The sequence below is a fragment of the Cygnus olor genome, chromosome 2, assembly GCF_009769625.2.
Source record: "Cygnus olor isolate bCygOlo1 chromosome 2, bCygOlo1.pri.v2, whole genome shotgun sequence".
Classification (NCBI taxonomy): domain Eukaryota; kingdom Metazoa; phylum Chordata; class Aves; order Anseriformes; family Anatidae; genus Cygnus; species Cygnus olor.
The window spans coordinates 117,794,490-117,815,443 of record NC_049170.1 but is presented as its reverse complement, the minus strand read 5'-3'; the positions used below and the strand labels follow the sequence as shown (position 1 = coordinate 117,815,443).

Sequence of the window (20,954 nt, the reverse complement as noted above, 5' to 3'; positions counted from 1 at the left end):
AATATGTAAATCACACTACTGCACTGTTCCAGCTGAAGTCCATCCATATTAAAGTAACTTGCCAGCTCAACTGGTGACCCTCACATCATCGACTGACAATATCTGTAAAGCGTTATAATACAACATGAAGCAAACAAAGATACGAAGGGTAACATAACATTGCTGTACCTTGATCCAGTAAAGCCCTGCCATAACAGTTAAAAATCAGCTGTCTTATCAACTCCACAGACAATGCTCAGATATCTAAGTACATCTGTTTGTTGTTTTGTTTTTGTAAAAGTCACTGCCTTGCTGTATTAAGTGGCACCGGGATTCAAGGGTCAGTGCACAGAAACAATAGTGTAGTCGTGCATATAACTTATTTGTTGTTATTGCTGCTTCCTAGATGGGTATTGCTAGGATTTACTCTCAGTAGATGTTATACTAAAATGTACTTGGTGTTAAAAATGTAAAATTAAATATTAACCTGACATTAAATGCATACATATGTACACACACACGCCCATGTACACACACACAGTATTTTTACTTTTCATAAAGTACATCTTAAAAGAATAAATAAAAACTACTTACACCAGAATAGAAAGGCTCACCAGACACACAGATCACATCCTGCTCCTGGATCATCAGAATATCTTTGGCTAAGTGCAGTCGCACTTTGAAAGGCTCCTGGTTACCATCCTGCAGCAAACAAATCCCTGTCTTTGTCTTCAAAGGAAGGAATAAAGAAAAAAGTTTTCTCAGTTAGCATGCTGTATTGCTAGAATCCATCCACAAATACATCAACAGATATCCTAAACTAATACCAGGTAATACTATTTATTTACTCTGCTCAGATTACAAGAGAACAATCAGCTGTGGTAAGCATTGAGTGAAGGCAGATTTTTCAACTATAAAATCAAAATCTTTTCTATTCTGCCCATAATGAATTTATGACACTCCTTTTGTTATCTTCAGGGCAGTGTACTGGGTTTACATGGCAAGGTTTTGGTAGCATGGGACTGCAGGGGTGGCCTCTGTGAGAAGAGTCCAGAAGCTGCCCCATGTCAGATAAGGGCCATTTTCAGCTGGCTCCAAAGGGACCTGCCACTGGCCAGAGCCAGATACAGGCAGGTATCTGCCCTACCCCAGGGCAGTGCAGAAGGAGGGCAGGAGGTGCTCCAGGCAGGCAGCAGAAGTTCCCCTGCAGCCCGTGGAGGTGCCCCCAGTGGAGCAGGCTGTCCCCCTGCAGCCCATGGGTCCCACATGGAGCAGATCTCCATGCTGCAGCCCATGGAGGAGCCCACGTGGAGCAGGTGGATGTGGCCTGGAGGAGGCTGCGGCCCATGGAGAGCCCCCGCAGGAACAGGCCCAGGCCCGGAGCTGCAGCCCGTGGAGAGGAGCCCACGCAGAAGCAGGGGGTCTGGGGGGACCTGCTGCCTGTGGGGGACCCGCACTGGAGCAGTTTGCTCCTGGGGGATGCATGGACCCCGTGGTACGGAGCCATGTGGGAGCAGTTGTTGAAGAGCTGCTGCCTGTGGGCAGTCCCCGCAGGCTCAGTTCAGGAAGGACGGCATCCCGTGGGAGGAACCCCACGTGGAGCAGGGGCAGAGAGCGACCGTGAAGGAGCAGTGGAGATGAAGCATCAGGGACTGACTGCAGCCCCCATTCTCCCGTTCCCCTGTGCCACTCGGGGGAAGAGGTAAAAGAGAGTGGATAGGGGGAATGGTGATTTTAGTTTGCCTGTAGTTTCTGACTGTTCTAGTCTGGTAGTGATAGGCAATAAATGTTATTAATCTCCCTAAGCTGAGTTGTTTTTGTTTTTTTTTTTTGCCCATGATGTGGTGGGTGATCTCCTTGTCCTTATCTCAGACCCTGAGCCCTTTTCATCACATTTTCTCCTGCTTTCCCTTTGAGGAGAGGGAGTGAGAGAGTGGCTGTGGTGGAGCTCAGCTGCTCAGCTGAGTAAAACCACGACAGGCAGCTACGCCCAGTCTCCATTTTAGGATTAAATGATGACACCTCACTTACAAAAGCTGATATTCCTGCATACTGCACCAATTTTGACACAGAAGGACATATAATTGCTTAATACCTCCAAACTAATCAGTTCCAAGCAGTAACAGCCTACATGAACCTGTTGTGAGCTTTTCCTGAACTGTGAGCACAACACTGACTTATGCTTTTATAGTACTTGTCAAATGAGAATGCTGAAGTTAAGAATGAGAGGAAAGAGATCAAAGAATGCAAGTCCTTCCAGTAAATTAATTCATGCTTCACTTTTGTATTTTACATTTATGGCTAGAGGTCAGGAATTTTGTAGGATTCTTCAGTATACAGTATGTGGTTTTCAAACAATTTAACAGAATCTTTGTTTGCAGTACTTATTTGTGCTACTTTTGGGGCACCATCTGTAAGAGGTTCGAGCAGTGAAAAAATCTGAATGTGTAAGCACCCACAGTATTTAACCTTTCCCTGAAGGCTGTGTTGAAGATAGCACTCTGTATAATGATTCATAAGTGGAAAAGTTATGTTGGTAGGGCATTTGGGGTATTAAAAATTGTCTTACAAATAATGTAAGAATTCAGTGTTATAACACAGAATTTACTAGTATTGGATAACTATACCTATATGCATAGATACGAATATATATGTAATCGCGTAAGTATCTCAGAAAATCATTCTTCATTAAAAATGATTTAAAATTTTGGACTCATCAAGGTCAATAATAAACTTCCATTGTTTTAATTCAGGACAGATTTCAATCCACTATAAAACAAATAAATAAATAATAAAAAAAGTTGCTTGAGAGGAGATCAAGGAAACAAAAATCTTGCTGTGAACTTTCTCTGCCATGGCTGACCTGGCTGAATCTAAGGGCTCTTTCTCAGACAAGAGGTTAAAAGAGCATTTGGAAGATCTCCCCATAATACACTCTGATACCTTACATGCCTAGCATGAAGAGAACAAACACAAATATGGAACTGACAGTATGCAACTGGAAGAAGAAAATTTTAAATTGTTCTCAAGAGGCATTAAAAGAGGATGAGGACAATCTTAAAATAGCTTTATGTAATATTCTTTACTGATGAACTTTCCTTTTACTTCTGCTCTATGTTCAACACTCAAACTTATGAAATTGTTTTCCCTTGATCAGCAGTAGGAAATATGTATAATTTAGCCATGTATTTGAGAGATTTTATTCTAATCTTCAAGAAAAAAAATGAAGAGTTCCTCATGCTGAACTCATACAGATGTCAGTGGGTGCTCTGGTCCGAAGAAAGCATACAGCCTTGTTTAGTATTTATGTGTATTTTTTGCAACAGGATGGGATAGAAACTGATTGACATATGCAAACAAATTAAATACATGGATCAGCAGAAGGAGTTAGGAGTTTTCAGTACCACCAAAAAATCCCCTCTCATAGCATACGTAAAATCTCACAAAATTAAAACAAAGAGAATGTAATATAGTTAAGTTGCCCTGTTCCTCCTCCTTAAAAATTTTGCTTTACAGACTAAGAAGACTCTTCTTCCCATGGAGCTGTGAAGTAAGCAATAAGTGACAGTGGAAGTTGAACAGAGCAGGCTGTAAATAACTACAGTCAAACAAAAGAGGCTGGCCCACAAACGTATACTGCTTATAATTTACCTTTCTCCTGCAGTAAATATTTGCAGACATGTCTTTTGTCCTCCCCTGGATAACTGGCAATGGGGTAAATTCTGCCTCTGATACTATGATTTTAGTAGCTCTGCCTCACTTGACTCCACATTTCTGATTTGGTCAATTACCCTATAAAGTCTCCAACGAATCTTTGCACAAAGCTGAGGGGCTTCTTTGGGGGAATTAAGAGGCACATAACCATAGCAGACACAATTAGGCATTAAGAAAAAATAAATTAAAATTCAAGTCAGTTTCCAAATGCATGTGGGCTGAGTCTATTCAGTCTTAACAAGAAAACCAAGCTTGGGAACAGCAAAATATTTTGGCCCTTGGGAAGATTGATCACACACATTCAGGGATCTTATTTACATCAGACACTCTAAAATGTAATGAACCACTTTACTGTTGTTGAGCTTTATGAAAGCTGGTTTATGACACAGTTCAAAATTAAAGCTTCAATTATGCTACCTCCTTCCCTTTGCTACCTGAGAGCAATATTAACAACCATGTAAAGGTGAAGATCCTAAAAGACAATGCTAAAAATGTAGTTCAGTTTCATTAGATAAGCTCAAGACAAGTCCTTGAGAACAAAGATTGTCTCTTTTTTCCATTATGTTTTTTTTTTTTTTAAATCTCCCGACATTTCTTTTTTCTTCTTTTTTCCCGTCCTCAAAGCATCCAGTAAACTGTATCAAATAAGGACATAAATTCCTGTATCCTGACCTGGAACTTAGGGAAGATATCCTGCATATATGCTTTCATGTAAAATCACAGTGCACATCAACATTTGGCATCCACGTGACCCCAGTAAAATTATCCTGGCTGAAGGGAGATCAGGCAGGCCGCCTAGTCTATACCTCCCCCCCATCTCTTACATGTGAAGAGCTTAGATGGCATGCCTGTGGATCAGGTGCAGGGGTGCAAGGTTGTGCCTGATATTAGCTTTTGTTCCCGTTACTAATTTTTATGAGATTCCACAACAGGGTGTGCTAAAATTTTCCCTTCAAGCTGTCTACGTTTCACTGGCAGAGGGCCCTGCCCTGCCCCTGGCCTACAGCAATAAAATAGCATATGTCACGTCAGCTGAGCTACTGTAACTGTCAGTGTGAGGTCAGGCAAAGCATCCTCTGGTGCTCAAATGTATGATAAACTGCATCGCCTTGCAACAGACATGGGCATACAAGCGTAGTTCAGCTGCTAACATTTTGTAAAGCCAATACACCTTGACTGCCTGTTCCATTGAGCCCATACTGCCCTGCTTAACATTTCTACCTTCCTACTTTCTTCACCCTATTTACAGAGTTAGGCGCCTGTTGTAAAGAGGGCAAGAAAACTGAATGCTAAAAGTTGCATGTGTTAATGAAGTGGTTGAGGTAGGCTAAGGAGTGGATAAGGAAGTAAGATACAGTTGTGAAAGAATAGGTTTTTGTATGGGAGAGCAGCAAGTGACGTCAAACCAAAGCAGTGATGAAGGAAGGTAGCCGTACCTAAGTGACAGATGAAGCGAATTTTTTACCTGTGCAGTACTGCCTCTGCCATCTGATTCTACACCCTTGTAGCCCAGGTACAAAGGAACACTAATTTGGCTAGAGCTGATGTCCTTGGTAGGAGTTTAGAAATTGCTTACTGTTCCTGATCTAATGTAACTATAAGAGGGATTGAAAACTGATCTCTCTTTGCTCTGCGACACCAATGTCTGTTGGACTTTCTGCTTCAGATCCTTATCAGAGAAAGGTAGGAGAGCCCTCAAGGCAGGCTGCTTCTGCAAAGAATATGGTCACACTCAGATCATTATTAGCAATGAAAAAAAGCAATGAAAAAAGGTGTTTTAAAAACCTTTTTCGATTATACTCTGATTCATACCACATTGCCATTTTGGCTGTGTATAAGATCTGTCCCAGATAACTTTCCTTAAAGGAATTTATAAATGCTCGCATACTATTAACAGCTTGGTGCAGTATATATGGCCTTCACAAATATTTAGGAATTAATTTCAGAGGAAATATATACAAAAGAGAGCTGGGACTGTACAGCCTGGAGAAGAAAAGGCTCAGAGAGATCTCATCAAAGTCCCTGAATACCTGAAGGGAAAGAGCAAAGGGGATGGAGCCAGACTCTTTTCAGTGGTGCCCAGAGCCAGGCCATGGGCACAAACTGGCACACAGGAGGCTCCCTCTGAACACCAGGCAGCACTGCTTTATGTGCGGGTGGTGGAGCACTGGCACAGGTTGCCCAGAGAGGTTGTGTAGTCTCCCTCCAAGAAGATCTTCAAAAGCCGCCTGGACGTGGGCCTGGGCTACCTGCATTGGGTGGCCCTGCCTGCACAAGGAGTTCAACCAGATGGCCTCCAGAGGTCCCTTCCAGCCTCCAACTCTCAGTGACTTTGTGATTCTGCTAAAGCTATAGTTTGTACATTTAGGCTAGCAGCATACTCTCTACTAAACATATACCCAAATAAATACTATATGAGACATGTCTTTAATGTTACCTATTGTTTTCAGAGTCAGTTTTGTGCAGGACATCAAACATCAATATTTTAAAATTTATCTGGCCTAAATAAGGTTAGTAGCAGGTTTTCTGCTAAAGATTTTTTTTATGTTGACTTTTTTCCATATATTTTGTTTTCTTTGTCATTTACATTAAAAATAATAATAATAATCTAAAACTTTGCCAGTGCTTTGTTCTGGAGGAGACCTAATCAGTATCCCAGGCCATTTTAGTTAATCTTCATTAGTTTTCAAGAAATGAATATATCTTTTGGTTAAACTATTTTATGTATTACTTTTGCCCTTTGGTAATAAAACAATGTAGTTAGTTTTACTTCTTCCAGTTTCAGATTCGTAAAAGGACCTTGTCACTTCAGTAGGCACCCAAGAATAGTTCAGTTCATGAACCAGTAGAAGAAAGAAAGAGAAAAAAAAAAATCTGTCAACACATTTTCTATGCAAAATGACAGACTTTTAGTTTCGGCTTTGGTTGGTGTCTTCAAAAACATATCAAACCTCTGCAGTTTAGTTTAGAGCCCTGAAATTTAGTTTTACCATCAAGAATCTGATACCAATAAGGAGAATGGTTGCAGAGACTGCTTTAAATATGTAGGTAATTCACTTCAGATGCACTTTAGAATGCGTATTTGAGCTGAAGCTGACCTCTGGGCATACGGAGATATGCCTGTCACTGCTTTATAATGGCAGGTATAATAATAAAAAAGGAAATTGAATCAGAAGGTATAAGGAGGTAATGGAAACGAATACAGGAGGTAGGAATATGTGTCAGAACCACAGAAAGGATGTTTTTAAACGGTCCAGCTACTCATTCTGTGGGAGTGTTGCTAGTGCAGGTGAAAAGCACTTATACTGTCAGAAATATAGCCCAGATACACGGGGATGTGTTCAGCTTGTCATTCAGAGCCTGTTCTATCAAGTACTAATATTTTCCAACCCAAAGGACAAGAAGTCCTTTCCTGCACATGAATTCTACACTCCAACCTGAGAGAACTAAAGAAAATATCAAATATGGGCTTAATCTTTTTTTTTTTTTTTTCCTACGATTTCCCAGGTATGAATATTTGGCTATGGCATTCTTGCTAAGTTGTTTTCTCAAAAGAATAAAGTCCTACACAGAATTTTCTATGTTTCATACAGTCTGATTAATTCAATATGTAAGTTGGACATTTGGAAAATGAACATTTATCTGCATTTACATAAATATACCTATAGGTATGTGAGCTTCTTTTCGAACTAGGGTACCTTTTTGGAGCAAAAACTTTAATTTTTTGACACTATAAATAAGCAAGTTTTAATTCCTGAATTGCCAATGAGCTTACTGGGAATAGATTATATCATTACAATTGAGGCCAAGACATGGGACAATATAACACTGAAGGCTATTGTGAGCATGTATGTGTTTCATCACATAGGTATTCACATATATTCTTCAAATTTAATTAGTCTGTTAATAAGACATTCTCACAGGCATCATAAATTGTCAGTCATTTTCCATCTTGTGGTTTTGGGATTAAATTATGAGTTGAAGCTGGATTTAGAAAAACACAAAAATAAAACCTAAGGTATTAGAAATCCCAGCATTGCAAATTGAAAGCATTTATAAACAAAGGAAATCACTAGCATAGGCTGAAATATGTGGATCATACATTGGCACAATGGGGACTAGACAGTCCAAAATAGTGTATAACAAGATTTATTAAAGAAAGTAATGAGAAAGCCAAAATATTGCTTAAAAATTAAAATAAATTCTGTGACAGGCAAAAAAAAAAAAAAAAAAAAAAAAAAGATGTTGAAATAAAGCTAGAGCTGTGAACATATCATTATAAAGTTTGTGAAGTCTAGAAATATTCATGGGATTCATAAAGCAGAGGACAACGGCTTAGAAAATCAAAGTAAATCTTCAAAGAAACAATGGACAGTATTGTAAAAACAGATAAATACATAACAAATGTTAAAACAAATATATTTACTAATTTAAATGATTTTATAGTGATCTTAGGAAAAAAAAAAGAAAAAAAAAAGCCAAGGTATTAGAGGTAGAGAATGAGATTTCAAAAGCAAGGAAGTTAGAAAGTTAGAAAACTTAGAAAGCAGCCAATGCTGCTTGTTCATAAAATACAAAGAAAAGACCGTTAAAAACAAACAAACAACAAAAAAACAAAAAAAAAACAAAAACAAACAAACAAAAAAAAACAGCATTCCCTAGGGAAAAGATCCTACTGCAGCATAATCATCCCAAGTCTTTGATTTTATCAGAAGGGTATTTTCAATGGAGAGGACAGAATCATGTCAGTCTGAAGTTACCTTCCAAGCAACAGTCTTCAGAATATAGAATAAGGTCAAGTGAATACAGGCAAGAGTTTAAAGAACCTAGTGACTTCATGATTTATGCTCTCATGAAGTTCAGAAAGCTCTGGGTAAAGGATAAAAGAGGAGTTGGGTAGCCTTTTGGCTTGAAAATTGTTGAATAAGACAATTTAACAGTTGTTGTACAAGAACTGGTACAATGCATACATTTACTCATCACTGAAGGAAGGAGAAGAGTAGGGAATCCATAATAATTCCTTAGAAAGTTTTTGTACATTTGTAGAACTTTCTTTCCCCCCCCCCCCTTTTTTTTTTTTTGAATTGTTTAACATAGAAGGTATTTTATTGAAGAATAAAACCACTTCAAAATGCCTTGAAAAGCAGCATAGTCTACAGATAAAATTCTTCGGAAGAAAATAATCATCAGAATCATGTTGAGATTGACACCAAACTGTATCTGTCTTCTAAGCTCTCATTATAACCAATGAAGAACTGCTCATTAAAGTCAATAAAGCACAAAGAGCAATTGAGCTGATCATCAAGTTTTGGGGAAACTATTCACTAGGCTTCACTGCCTGCACTATTCAGATTTGCTGTGAGAACTTAAGCACAAACTGCATGTGCAGATATCTACATGTAGGCAAGACCATCATTGTCCAAATCTCAAACCAAATAGCACTAGACACCAAAGGTGACATTATAGTGTGTTTCTGCTACAAGTCACATAAGTAGAACAAGCAGATGAGAACACCAGGCAGCACTTCTTTATGTGCTTATTATTATATGGAGCACTGGCACAGGTTGTCCAGACATGTTGGAGTCTCACTCCTTGGAGATCTTCAAAAGCCACCTGAACATGGGCCTGGACAACCTGCTCTGGGTGGCCCTGCTTGAGCAGGGGGTCGGACAAGGTGACCTCTGGAAGTCCCTTCCAACATTAATCATTCTGTGATTCTGTGATAGTTGCCACTAGAAAAATATAAGGGATGCATGAAAGTATTGGTACTAGGAAAGAACTACAGTTCCTACAAAGATACCCAATGCACCAGAGTAGCAGTTACTTAGAATGAACAGATGTACTTGTTTGAGCTGGGAGATAGTTAATTTTCTTCACAGTGGCTTGTATGGTGCGATTTCTTTGATTTGAGACCAAAACACTGTTGACAACGCTCCAATGTTTTAGCTATTACTGAACAGTGCTTGCACAGCGCCAAAGGACTTTCCTTTTTCTTACACTGCCCTGCCTGCAAGTACACAGGAAGCTGGGAGGGGAGGGAATACAGCCAGGACATCTGACCCAAATGGACCAAGGGGTTATTATGCACCATATGATGCCGTGCTCACCAATAGAAGCTGGGTGAAGAAGGAGGAAGAGGGGACATTAGGAGTTATAGCATTTGTCTTCCCAAGTAACCGTTGCATGTGATGAGCTCCGCATTCCTGGAAAAAGCTGAACACCTGCCTGCCAATGGGAAGCCATGAGTGAATTCCTTATTTTGCTTTGCCTGTGCATGCAGCTTTGGTTTACCTATGAAACTGTCTTATCTCAACCATGAGTCCTCACACTTTTACCTTTCTGATTTTCTTCCCCATCCCACTGTGGGGGAAGTAAGTGAACAGCTGTGTGGGGCTTAGCTGCTTACTGAGATTAACTCACAACAAGAGAGTTGTTTTAGGAAAAAAAACGAGTATGCCATAGACATCATGAGTAATGTGCTTTGTCCTTTGTGCATCTATGTGGAATATTTTGTTTTTATGCTATTTGAAACTCAATTACTGCCATTACTGAAACTCCACTTACTGCCATTAGCAAAGATGGGGATGGAAGTACCAGTGAGGAGAGTCTGAGCCCCACTCATCATTTTGGGAGAACGATCTCAGTTCTTCTATTGGTGGTGGTTACAGGTCTCTGGAGGATGGTGAAAGAAGGGCAATAAGGTACTCAGAAGAAAGGAAACAAAGAAGGGAAGAAGACGAAGGCCTCATGGCAGTCTTTATTGCCATTATCAAAAACTGCCTAGTAATTATAATTCTATAGTGTATAGAATTATCAAGGATTTGATGCAATTGGGAATAGAGGGCAAAGAAGGCTTAAACTTGTAAATGTATTGACTAGATAACCTATTAAATAAAAATACTGTGGAGTAAAATCTAGAATCATTTTAAGTTTCCTGTCAGTAAATAAATATGAAATAAACTGATAACAAAGCTATTGTGATTGCACACAAAATACAGCTTGAAGTGACTAAACCATTGCTGAAGATGTGCCAGTGGAATGACACTGTGAGTGAACTAAGAAGGCAGTGCCACAGCGGTACTTCTTTTGTCTCTATCATCACTTTTACAAGAAGCTCAAAGATAATGTCTTGACTTAAAGACATTTTGGAATTGAAATATACCTGACAGAATGGATGATTACTTCTCATACTAAACTCAAATGAACAATTATATTAAGTGATTCCATAAGACTTGGATAGTGCAATTCAAAGGAAGCTTTCCACATTAGTGGAGCAAAAAAAAACAAACCAAACCAAAACAAAAAACCCTCTTCTGGTAACCAATTAGATGAAAACCATAACTGTTAGGTTACGTGATAAAATCTTGCCTGTGCACACAAAGGATTACAGACAAATGCAGATGGTGGCAGCCCAAGTAACACTTTGCCAGGGCCATCGCAGAAGCCATCAGCCTATCAAAGGCCCATCTCCTCAGGCCCAGAGGGGCACACAGACATAATGTGGGACAGGTGGAAAGCTAAAACAAGGACTGAGAGGGAGGGACACCCTGTCTGATCCCCTCCCAAGGTTGTCCTGGGACAGGCTCAGCCCCAGTTTCCAGGTGTAATGAATGTGTTGAACCCATTTTGCTGGGTTCACCACGATGAGACAATGACAGACCACTTTTGGGACTAAGGAACGTCTCTGCCTAGGGCTGTGGGACATATTATGGGATTCAGTCCTGGATGGCACAGGAGTTACGATTGAGATGTTTAGGGGAGGAACCAAAGGCAGGGCAAAGGAGGTATTTAAGTCCTTTGGGGAGGAACAAATATGGGAAAATAGAAGGGCAAGGAGATAAAAAGGGATTGGCTGCATGTAAATAGGTTGCTGGTCAGCACACTTATCTGGCCATGCTCTGTCTTACTGAATTCTGTAATTCCTTTCTAACTCTTTTCCTGGGAGAAGGACTCTGTATACATCCATCCTGCTCAGCCAGAGAGGGGAGCAGGATGAGGCTCCTGAGCGTGTCTGTGTTTGCGCAAGTGCTCTGTGTGTCTGTCTATATGTAGTTAGTGTGGCTGGCCATGTATATGCATATACACATATACACGGATACATGCATATATGCAGTGTGTATGTATGATCTGTGTGCATACACCTACTGGGTACACCACTTCAGCCTCACTACTGGTTGAACCAGGGGGCACAGAGCTGCAGCAACCTCACTGCTCATGGGCTGTCAGATACAGCTTGATGCATTTCCCTCTAACAACCAAAGCAGAGGTATCGATACCTTAGAATGACAGCGCTGAGGATTTAGTTAAAAAATACACCTGTAAGCATAAGGCTATTGACACTTTACTTAGACATAGGTATTTGATGAAAGTAGGTTGAAAGTCTGTATTTTATTAACTTTGATTGGCTTAGGAGGAAAGATGTAGATCACAATAATTTTAAGAACTTCTCAGAAGTAGCACTGCTAGTTTTGTGGCACAGGGCTCATTTTACACAAACCAGATAAACTGGGTTTGAATCTATTTCATTTTATTTTATTGATCTAAAAGTTAAAGGTGCTTGCTTAGGTTCTTCAGATTATGAATGTTTTAGGGTGGGAAGAGGTACTCTGTCCTTCCATTGTCTATCATGGAAACTCAGACAAAGTTGTTGATTTTTAAAGACCTATACTTGAAACAAACGCTCTGATTAGAAGCCAGATAGTGAATAAAACAGATCTGCAAAAACACTTGCACTGTAAAGGCTAACACAGGACTCGTATTCCAGGTAATCTTTCTGTGGCTGTTGTCATTATCGCTGCTGGGCACAGAGTGAAGTTAATTGCCACTAAATAATCTCTACTAGGCTGCAGTTTAAATAACACCATAAAAATCCTAAGAAAATAAGCTGTATCTGTCTGTTTTGCTCAATAAATACATGAGAGAAAAAAGTGAAACAAAAAGTAACCTAGCAAGAAATGCTTTTTTCCCATGCAAATAATTTCAGTTATACTGTATTACGGAATTTAGATTGTACATGTACTAAAATCTGTCACATAGCATCCTGGAAAACCATCATACTATCCATTCCCAAAGACAAGCTTCACTCTAGTATTAGTTTTTTATCCTACTGCTCCTTTCAGAAGGCTGTCATGATTTCATGTCCTTCATCCTGCTTATTTTCTCTTTCCCCATCTAATTTACACCCATAGATGCTCAAGCCAAAATTGTTTTTAGCTAAATTTAGTACTTGGTCCTACTGCTTTTCCCATTCTTCCACTTCTATTTTTCATGGAATCATGGTCACCCTTAAAGATATGGCCAGTTTTCTTGTTGCCAGTCATAACTTCTTAACCACTGTTTGTTATTCTCAGCATAAAGGCAACTGTATTTTAAAATCTTAATAATGTTTAAAATCTTAATAATGCATTGCCATCACTGTGTAATTTGGTGTAAATGGTTCTTAGTGCATCTCACTTGCTAACATTGTACAAACATATTAAAACAATTCGTCCATAGAAAATCATTGAGACAATTTGATGCCCTCTTTAACATATATAAGTGCATCTTATTTACTTCTTTTTAAGGTAAAGTTAGTATGAACACAGAAACAAAAGCACTTCCCCTATCCTTAGAGGAGGAGAACTAAATTACTTTGTATTGATATTATAAAACTATACTTATGTTAAATGAAAATTACTCTCTTACCTCATCAAATCAAAATAGAAGTACTTTTCTATGGGTCAACTTTGCAGCTTCCCCTCTCTCCCCACCCTTTAATACTCCTACATTTTCCCTTTGATTTTGCTGAACAGTGACAGACAGATTTCTGGCTCCATTGATGTTTTAATTCATGTACATACTTTCAGATATAAACACATCACTAAGAGCAAAGCTCACATACAACATAAATACTTGCACCTATATTGTGCCTGAAGAAGTAAATTGGAGTGGACAGAGATGAGGGCTAGTGATGAATACACCTGGGCAAATTTTTCATGTTCTGCTACAAAGTCTGCCTGCCACCATGAAGCGATCAACTGAATAACTTACATCTGATTATATAATTCCTCTCATTTCAGAAAAAGAGGGTAGAAAGGGTTTTGCATATAAAAAGGATTAAAAGTGCATTGATTTTATTCTACTGTTGTTTGAAAGGAAAAATATCTGATCCTACCTCTTCACAGGCGGTCCTGAAATCCATGTGCTATGACACAGCAAGTGATATTTGTCTAAAATAGAGAGAAAGATATCATTAGAATGAAAAGGATATTGCAAAACATAGAAGTTATCTGTCTGAACTATGCAATTGATCTACCCCTTTGTCAGGTCCAGTTGTAGTCATTGCTTAAAAAGAGAAATGATCAAAGTTGTAGCAGGATTAGGAAGTATAAGATATTTAAGTTGTTCCTGTTTCTTATAAAGTATACAACTTGGTTTCACTGAGTATGATCAGAGGAATTCTTGTGCTCCCACAATTTCCTTCCACCCATGGGACATTCAAACTTACTTTTCTTATTGCAAGTGTGAGTTTATTTTTCATTTCTTTCAAAAGTAGGGGAACACTGGAAAGTAACACTTCAGAAGGAGACAATTAAGTGTTGCTCTTCAGAATGCCCTCTCTTTCATGAAAGATATTTTTTGTTGTTTTTGTTTTCTCCCATAATTAAAAACCATCAAGCATCAATACCTTTGTCTCACATTTATAATCTCTCCAAGGGAGCCAGTGTCATTTAACAGTGTATTGACTGCAGAAATATTTATGAGTTGAAAAAACAAATGTTAGAAAAGTCGGGAATATGTGTGAGGACTGGCAAAATGTCATACCAAATCCTGTGATTATTACTTTGCTAGGCCTTTACCTAACATGTACTCATCCCAATGCACACTTATGCATTCATTTATTTATGAGATAAAGCTACTGGAACAGGCTTTTTATCAGAGGATAGTAACAGTGTCCTGCTGTTGGTTTAGCAACAGAAATGCTCATACATCTGCCAATAACATTTCCAGGAAACACTTCCAGGGCAAAACAGACATTTCATTCAATGACTGGAGATACAAAACCTAAAATTAGATCTATTTTTGACCAAATAATAATTTAGTGATTTTAGTATGAAGCTTCATATGAATAACAACTTTTCTGAAAAGTAAATAAACTGCATGTTTAATATGCTGGGTGATGTTATTAATGAAAAGTGAGAGCCCCAGTTCTCTATCCTATGACTTGTGGGCTGTCATGGCAGATAAAACCACTGGCCTTCAGCAAGGCAGTCCTCAGACTATAAATACTGCTTCCCACTATCTGTTGATACATGGTGAATCTACTAGCTGATCACCTTGGTAACACTTCCTTTTTCCCTTATATTCTAAATTACACATAGATAAAATAGAAAATACAACAAATACTCTCCTGACATCCATTTCCCCAATAAAATAATCTCTTTGGTTCCCAAAGAAATGTTACACATAGAGTTTTATTGAATCGTAAAATGGTTTGGGGTGGAAGGGACCTTAACGATCCCCTAGTTCCAACCCCCCTGCCATGGGCAGGGACACCTCCCACTAAATCAGGTTGCTCAGGGCTTCATCTAACCTGGTCTTGAACACTTCCAGGGATGGGGCATCCACAGCTTCTCTGGGCAACCTGTTATAGTGCCTCACCACCCTCTGAGTGAAGAATTTCTTCCTAACATCTAATCCAAATCTACCCTATTTTACTTCTAAGCCATTACCCCTTGTCCTGTCACTACTCTCCCTGATAAAGGGTCCCTCTCCAACTTTCTTGTGGGCTCTGTTTAGGTACTACAGGCTGCTATAAGGTTTCTCTGGAGCCTTGTCTTCACTAAGCTAAATAACCCCAACTTTCTCAGCTTTTCTTCATAGGAGAGGTGCTCCACCCCTCTGATCATCCTTGTGCACATCCTCAGGACTCACTCCAACAGGGCTATGTCTTTCTTATGCTGGGGTCCCCAGAGCTGACTCCAGGTAGGGTCTCACAAGAGTGGAGTAGAGGGGGAGAATCACCTCCTTAGCTTTTTGGGCTGCCAGTGCACATTGCCTGCTCATGTCAAGTTTTTCATCCACCAGGATCCCGAGGTCTTTCTCCTCAGGACTGCTCTCGATCCATTCGTCGCCCAGCCTGTAATCATGCTTGAGATTGCCCAGCCCTCGATGCAGGACCTTGAACTTTGCCTTGTTGAACTTCATGAGGTTTGCAAAAGCCAACCTCTCAAGCCTGTCAAGGTCCCTCTGGATGGCATCCTTTCCTTCCATCATGTCACCTGTACCACTCATAGAATCATAGAATGGTTTGGATTGGAAGGGACCTTACAGACCATCTAATTCCTACCCCCCTGCATGGGCAGGGACACCTTCCACTAGACCAGGTTACTCAAAGCCCCATCTAACCTGACCTTCAACACCTCAAGGGATGGGGCATCCACAGCTTCTCCAGGCAACCTGTGACAGTGCCTCATCACCTCATAGTAAAGAATTTAATCCTTATATCTAATCTACATCTTTTTTAGTTTAAAGCTGTTACGCCTGGCCCTATCACTCCACTCGCTGATGAAGAGCCCCTCCTCAGCTTTCCTGTAGGCCCCCTTTAGGCATTAGAAGGCTGTTATAAGGTCTCCCCGGAACCTTCTCTTCTCCAGGCTGAACAACCCCAACTCCCTCAGCCTGTCTTCATAGGAGAGGTGCTCCAGTCCCTTGATCATCCTCATGGACCTCCTCTGGACTCTAATATGTGCATGTTCTTCTTTTATTGGGGGAAGGCAGTACTCCAGGTGGGGTTTCACAAGAGCAGAGTGAAGGGGAAGAATCACCTCCCTCACCCTGCTGGCCATGCTTCTTTTGCTGCAGCCCAGGATACTGTTGGCTTTCTGGGCTGCACCCACACATTGCCTGTTCACATTAAGGTTCCCATTGGTCAACATGCCCAAGTCCTTCTCCTCAGGGCTGCTCTCAAGCCATTCTCCCCCAACCTGTATTTGTGCATGGGATTGCTCTGACCCAGATGCAGGACCTTGCACTTGGCCTTCATGAGGTTTGCACAGGCCCACCTCTCCAGCCTATTCAGGTCCCTCTAGATGGCATCCCTTCCCTCCAGTGCATTGACTGCACCATACAGCTTGGTGTCATCAGCAAACTTGATGATGGTGAACTCAATCCTATTGTCCATGCCACCAACAAAGAAGTTAAACAGCACTGGTCCTAATACCAATCCCTACAGAGCACGACTCATCATTGGTCTCCACTTGGGCATTGAACCAACTCCTTGAGCGCAACCATCGAGCCAATTCCTTACCCACCAAGTGGTCCATCCACCAAATCCACGTCCCTCCAATTTAGAGACAAGGATGTCATGTGGGACAGTATCAAATGCTTTGCACAAGTCTAGGTAGATGGTGTCAGTTCCTCCTCCCTTATCCACCAACGCTGTAACCCTGACGTAGAAGGCCACCAAATTCCTCAGGCATGATCTGCCCTTGGCGAAGCATCTTTGTTTTCCATGTGCCTTAGCATAGTTTTCAGGAGGATCTGCTCCATGATCATGCCAAGCACAGAGGTGAAGTTGGCCTGTAGTTTCCTGGGGATACCTTTTTTTTCCTTTTTAAAAATGGGGGTTATGTTTCCCCTCTTCCAGTCAGTGGGAACTTCAACAGACTACCAAAATTTTTCAAATATGATGGATAGGGGCTTAGCAACTTCACCCGCCAGCATCCTTGGATGTATCTCATCAGGTCCCATGGACTTGTGCACCTCCAGGTTCTTTAGAAGGTGTTGAACCCAATCTTCTCCTACAGTGGGCAGTTCTTCATTCTCACCCTCCCTGTCTTTGCCTTCTGTGACTTTTTCTCTTGGAAAGGTGGCTGGAGGCAATTTTTCATGATTGATTACATAAGTTACATAAGTTTTTGCTATTAATGTGATGTCTAAAATGTTAATCTGGAACTATATAATTTTCAGCACAAAATCACACGCAGTTTGTTTACCTTTTTTTTTTTTTTTTTTTCAGGCATTCAGCAACTCAGCCACTGATCTTTGCAATATGGCTGCCATTGTTTCTATATTACACTATTTTTCCAACTGGTTCTTGCCTGTGGCTTGGCTCGGAGTGGAAATCAAGCCCATTATCAATGTTTCTTTTTCAGTCCATCAACAATTTTTTTAACATTTGATAGGTTAGTAACAGCACACACAAGCATTAAAAACATCTTTTTTCCCCGCATTTCAACTCTGAATAAACTCTCTAGATTATTAAATTACAGGAGTATACAGCATGCATAACAAAGAAATTTTATGATATTGTCCTGATAAAATGCTCTAATGAGGTTATTATCTTCTCCTGCAATATATTTTGAAAAGCAGAAAATACAGAACCAAGCAATTTTAAAACCAAAGAATTTTTAAAACGATGAACGGCAAAACCCACTGCTGACATATATCTCTTGGTCTGTCTCTGGCTAACCTCAGCAATCCCCTTACCTTTAAATCACAGCTGTGTTCAGCTGAGCACCTTTCCAGTTCTCTGAGGAGCTCCCTTCAGTCTCACCCAGACAGACCACTGGTTATCAGCCCAGAAACTCCTTTGGCCTCAATATTTGATTTTTCTTTGTCCCTCCTCACCCATAGGTTAGCACAAACTGCATCCCAGAAGGTGAGAAAGGAGCTGACAGTGACCTTCAAAGGCTGAGGTACAGAAGAAAAGAAGCAGTGTTGGGACAGGATAGGGTGCGCAACCACAGGGAGAAGCACAAGCAATGTGTCTTATTCAAGGAGAAAGAATGGCTGAATAGCAATGAGCCTTCCTCTGAAAGGGTTTGGGGCATGCAATCAAGGATATGTAAACAAATAGGCTTCAAAATGTTACTTTCCTTTCTTTCTACATGATTTTCAATCTGTAATTCCTCAAAAACTGAGTTACCAAACTTATTTAGCTCATCTCTGTTGATAGATGTAAAGGAAGTAACACATGAATGACAGAATGGGAACAGAATTTGACACCCCCTTGGCAGAACAAGCAGTTATTCAATACTGTAAATAAATAAATAAATAAATACTGAGCAATATTATTATGGCATTTGTGTTCTAAAGGGAAATCAGTGGCTAAAACATAATGGTAAAGTTGAAGGCAATGGAAACCTTCAGAGACAAAGCTTCATTTAGGATAATGCACTGAAGACTTGAGCTATGCTCAGATCTTCCTGTAATAAATCAGGTCATATTCCAGTGGTATAATAGATGTAATTTCACCATGACTGGAGAATACTCCAGTATATATAATATAATAAGACAGCAAACAAAAAGAATATTTCATGTGCACACAACAGTCTTCAGAATACCACAAGCCAAGCAAAATACTAATAGAGCAGTAGGAAGCACTTCATTCTCAAGGTTACTATTGCAAAGAATAGAATAATGTATGCAAAAATAATAAATTAATGGAGAAATGATGTATTATCAAACACAATTTAGTCTGACTCTGAGAGCTATCTTTCAGGTTATGTCTTCATCTTCAATGGAATTTTACTATGAAGGTGGTGAAGCACTGGCACAGGTTGCCCAGAGAAGCTGTGGATGCCCCATCCCTGGAAGTGTTAAAGGCCAGGTTGGATGAGGCCCTGGGCAATCTGATCTAGTGGATGGTGTCTCACTAGTGTCCCCCATGGCAGGGGGTTGGAACTAGGGGATTTTTGAGGTCCCTTTCAACCCAAACCATTCTATGATTCTATGATTCTATAATTTGAACTTGGAAGAAGTTTACTTTGCAAAAAAGACAGTCTAAAAATATTTTAAGTCATGGCCTTTCCTCTGTATACTTATGTATACAGAGACTGTCTAGAGTCACAGGAATTCTTATTGTCAGAGCATTGTCTGAATTGCTAAACTGGGAAACAGACTAAAACCAAGTTTCAAAGGCACAAATACCAGTTCTGCAACCAATTGTGACAGCAATTCACTAATAAACCACATGTTTGCCTTTTAAAGTCCTTCTCCTGGCTTCCTTATTACCAAAATCTTTTGTGCTCCACTTTTTGGAGATGTTTAAAGGAAATCTTATCTGTCATTTCTTTGTGTGTTGGGAAATGAAACACACTTCTGTGTAACAATGAAGGATTTTTTATAGCAACAAGTAAAACAAAACCAAAACCAACTCTATTGTAAATAGGGAAAAACAGCTTAGGAATTATGCTTATATATAGCATAGCTGGTCCTTTGTGTTTTAAGGGGAAAAAAAAAAAAGGAAAAAACCAAAACCAAACAAATCAAACAAAAAAAAAACACCAGGGAATCAGAGAAGTTATTTTAAATGCACATTTCATGCAGCCATCTTTGTTCTGCCCAGCTTTCCACAGAGAATTTCATGCTGGAACACTTTTCAGAGGCATGCACACAGCACAGGAATCCAAAGGAGCCATTTAGTAATCACAGGTTAATAATACCATATTCTGTTACTGTTTTCCAGCCCATTTCCATTATGTTTCATTTGAAAACAGAATTATGTACATTCAGTAAACATAATGTTTTTAGTCATCTACTATACTAACATATTGGGCTCAACTGTTGCAAAGTTTCTCCACAAATTGGGAACAGGAAAGTCCATATATCCAAAACGCCTTGCTTTCCTCATTGAGTTCAAGACACCAACGAGGATCTACATATCCCTCGCAGAGAACTACAGCCTTAATAAACTAATTTAGATTGAAAGATGCTCAGAAACCTGGAGGCCCTTACATTACATGTACTTCAATCTACCCAGTAGTTCAAGGAATGAGATGAAGTTTGAACTCAGCAAAACGTGCACTTTTTTGTCAGACATTTTGTCAAAACGTCCAGCTCTCAGTAAAGCTCAGCTCATGCTTTAAAAGAATTGAAGCTGGCAATTAGTAACTTACAAGGTTTCTAAATGTTTAATTCATTTTATATTGGTTAAAACAAGAGCATTTACTTGGCAGTCATAATATATCATATTAATTGCAAGCATTTGTAATCAGCAAACTCAATAAAGATTCACTGTATAAACATCGAGTTTTTCAAGATTCACTGAGCCACAAGGCAGTATTAACTGAATGAATGTATGTTGGGCTCCTGGTTATTTATCCAGTACTGTTTGCACCAACAATTATCTGGTGCCCCACAGAACAAACACCCACAGTGTGACTTCATGAGTAACCCAGTCTGTTTTGGCTTGGCAAAAGCAAACTGATGGAAATGGCAAAAAAAAAAAAAAAAAGGTCAACGCAACACACAATTTTTCAGAGGCAAAAAGAAGTACT

At 39.8% G+C, this 20,954-nt stretch overlaps 1 protein-coding gene across 5 annotated transcripts in view; it reads right to left on the bottom strand.

Moving 5' to 3' along the window:
- The window catches only part of SNTG1 (syntrophin gamma 1), a 363,432-nt gene that overhangs the window by 156,104 nt on the left and 186,374 nt on the right, over window positions 1–20,954 (bottom strand). For 3 of the 5 annotated variants that reach the window (XM_040550360.1, XM_040550362.1, XM_040550361.1), the window contains exons 2-3: window positions 13,847–13,901; window positions 574–708 (exon numbers count right to left, since the gene is read on the bottom strand). In XM_040550360.1, coding sequence (XP_040406294.1) covers window positions 574–708; window positions 13,847–13,873 — 162 coding nt within the window. In that variant the 5' untranslated portion in view covers window positions 13,874–13,901. The remainder of the gene's footprint in view (window positions 1–573; window positions 709–13,846; window positions 13,902–20,954) is intronic. The other 2 variants (XM_040550365.1, XM_040550363.1) reach the window with 1 other exon arrangement.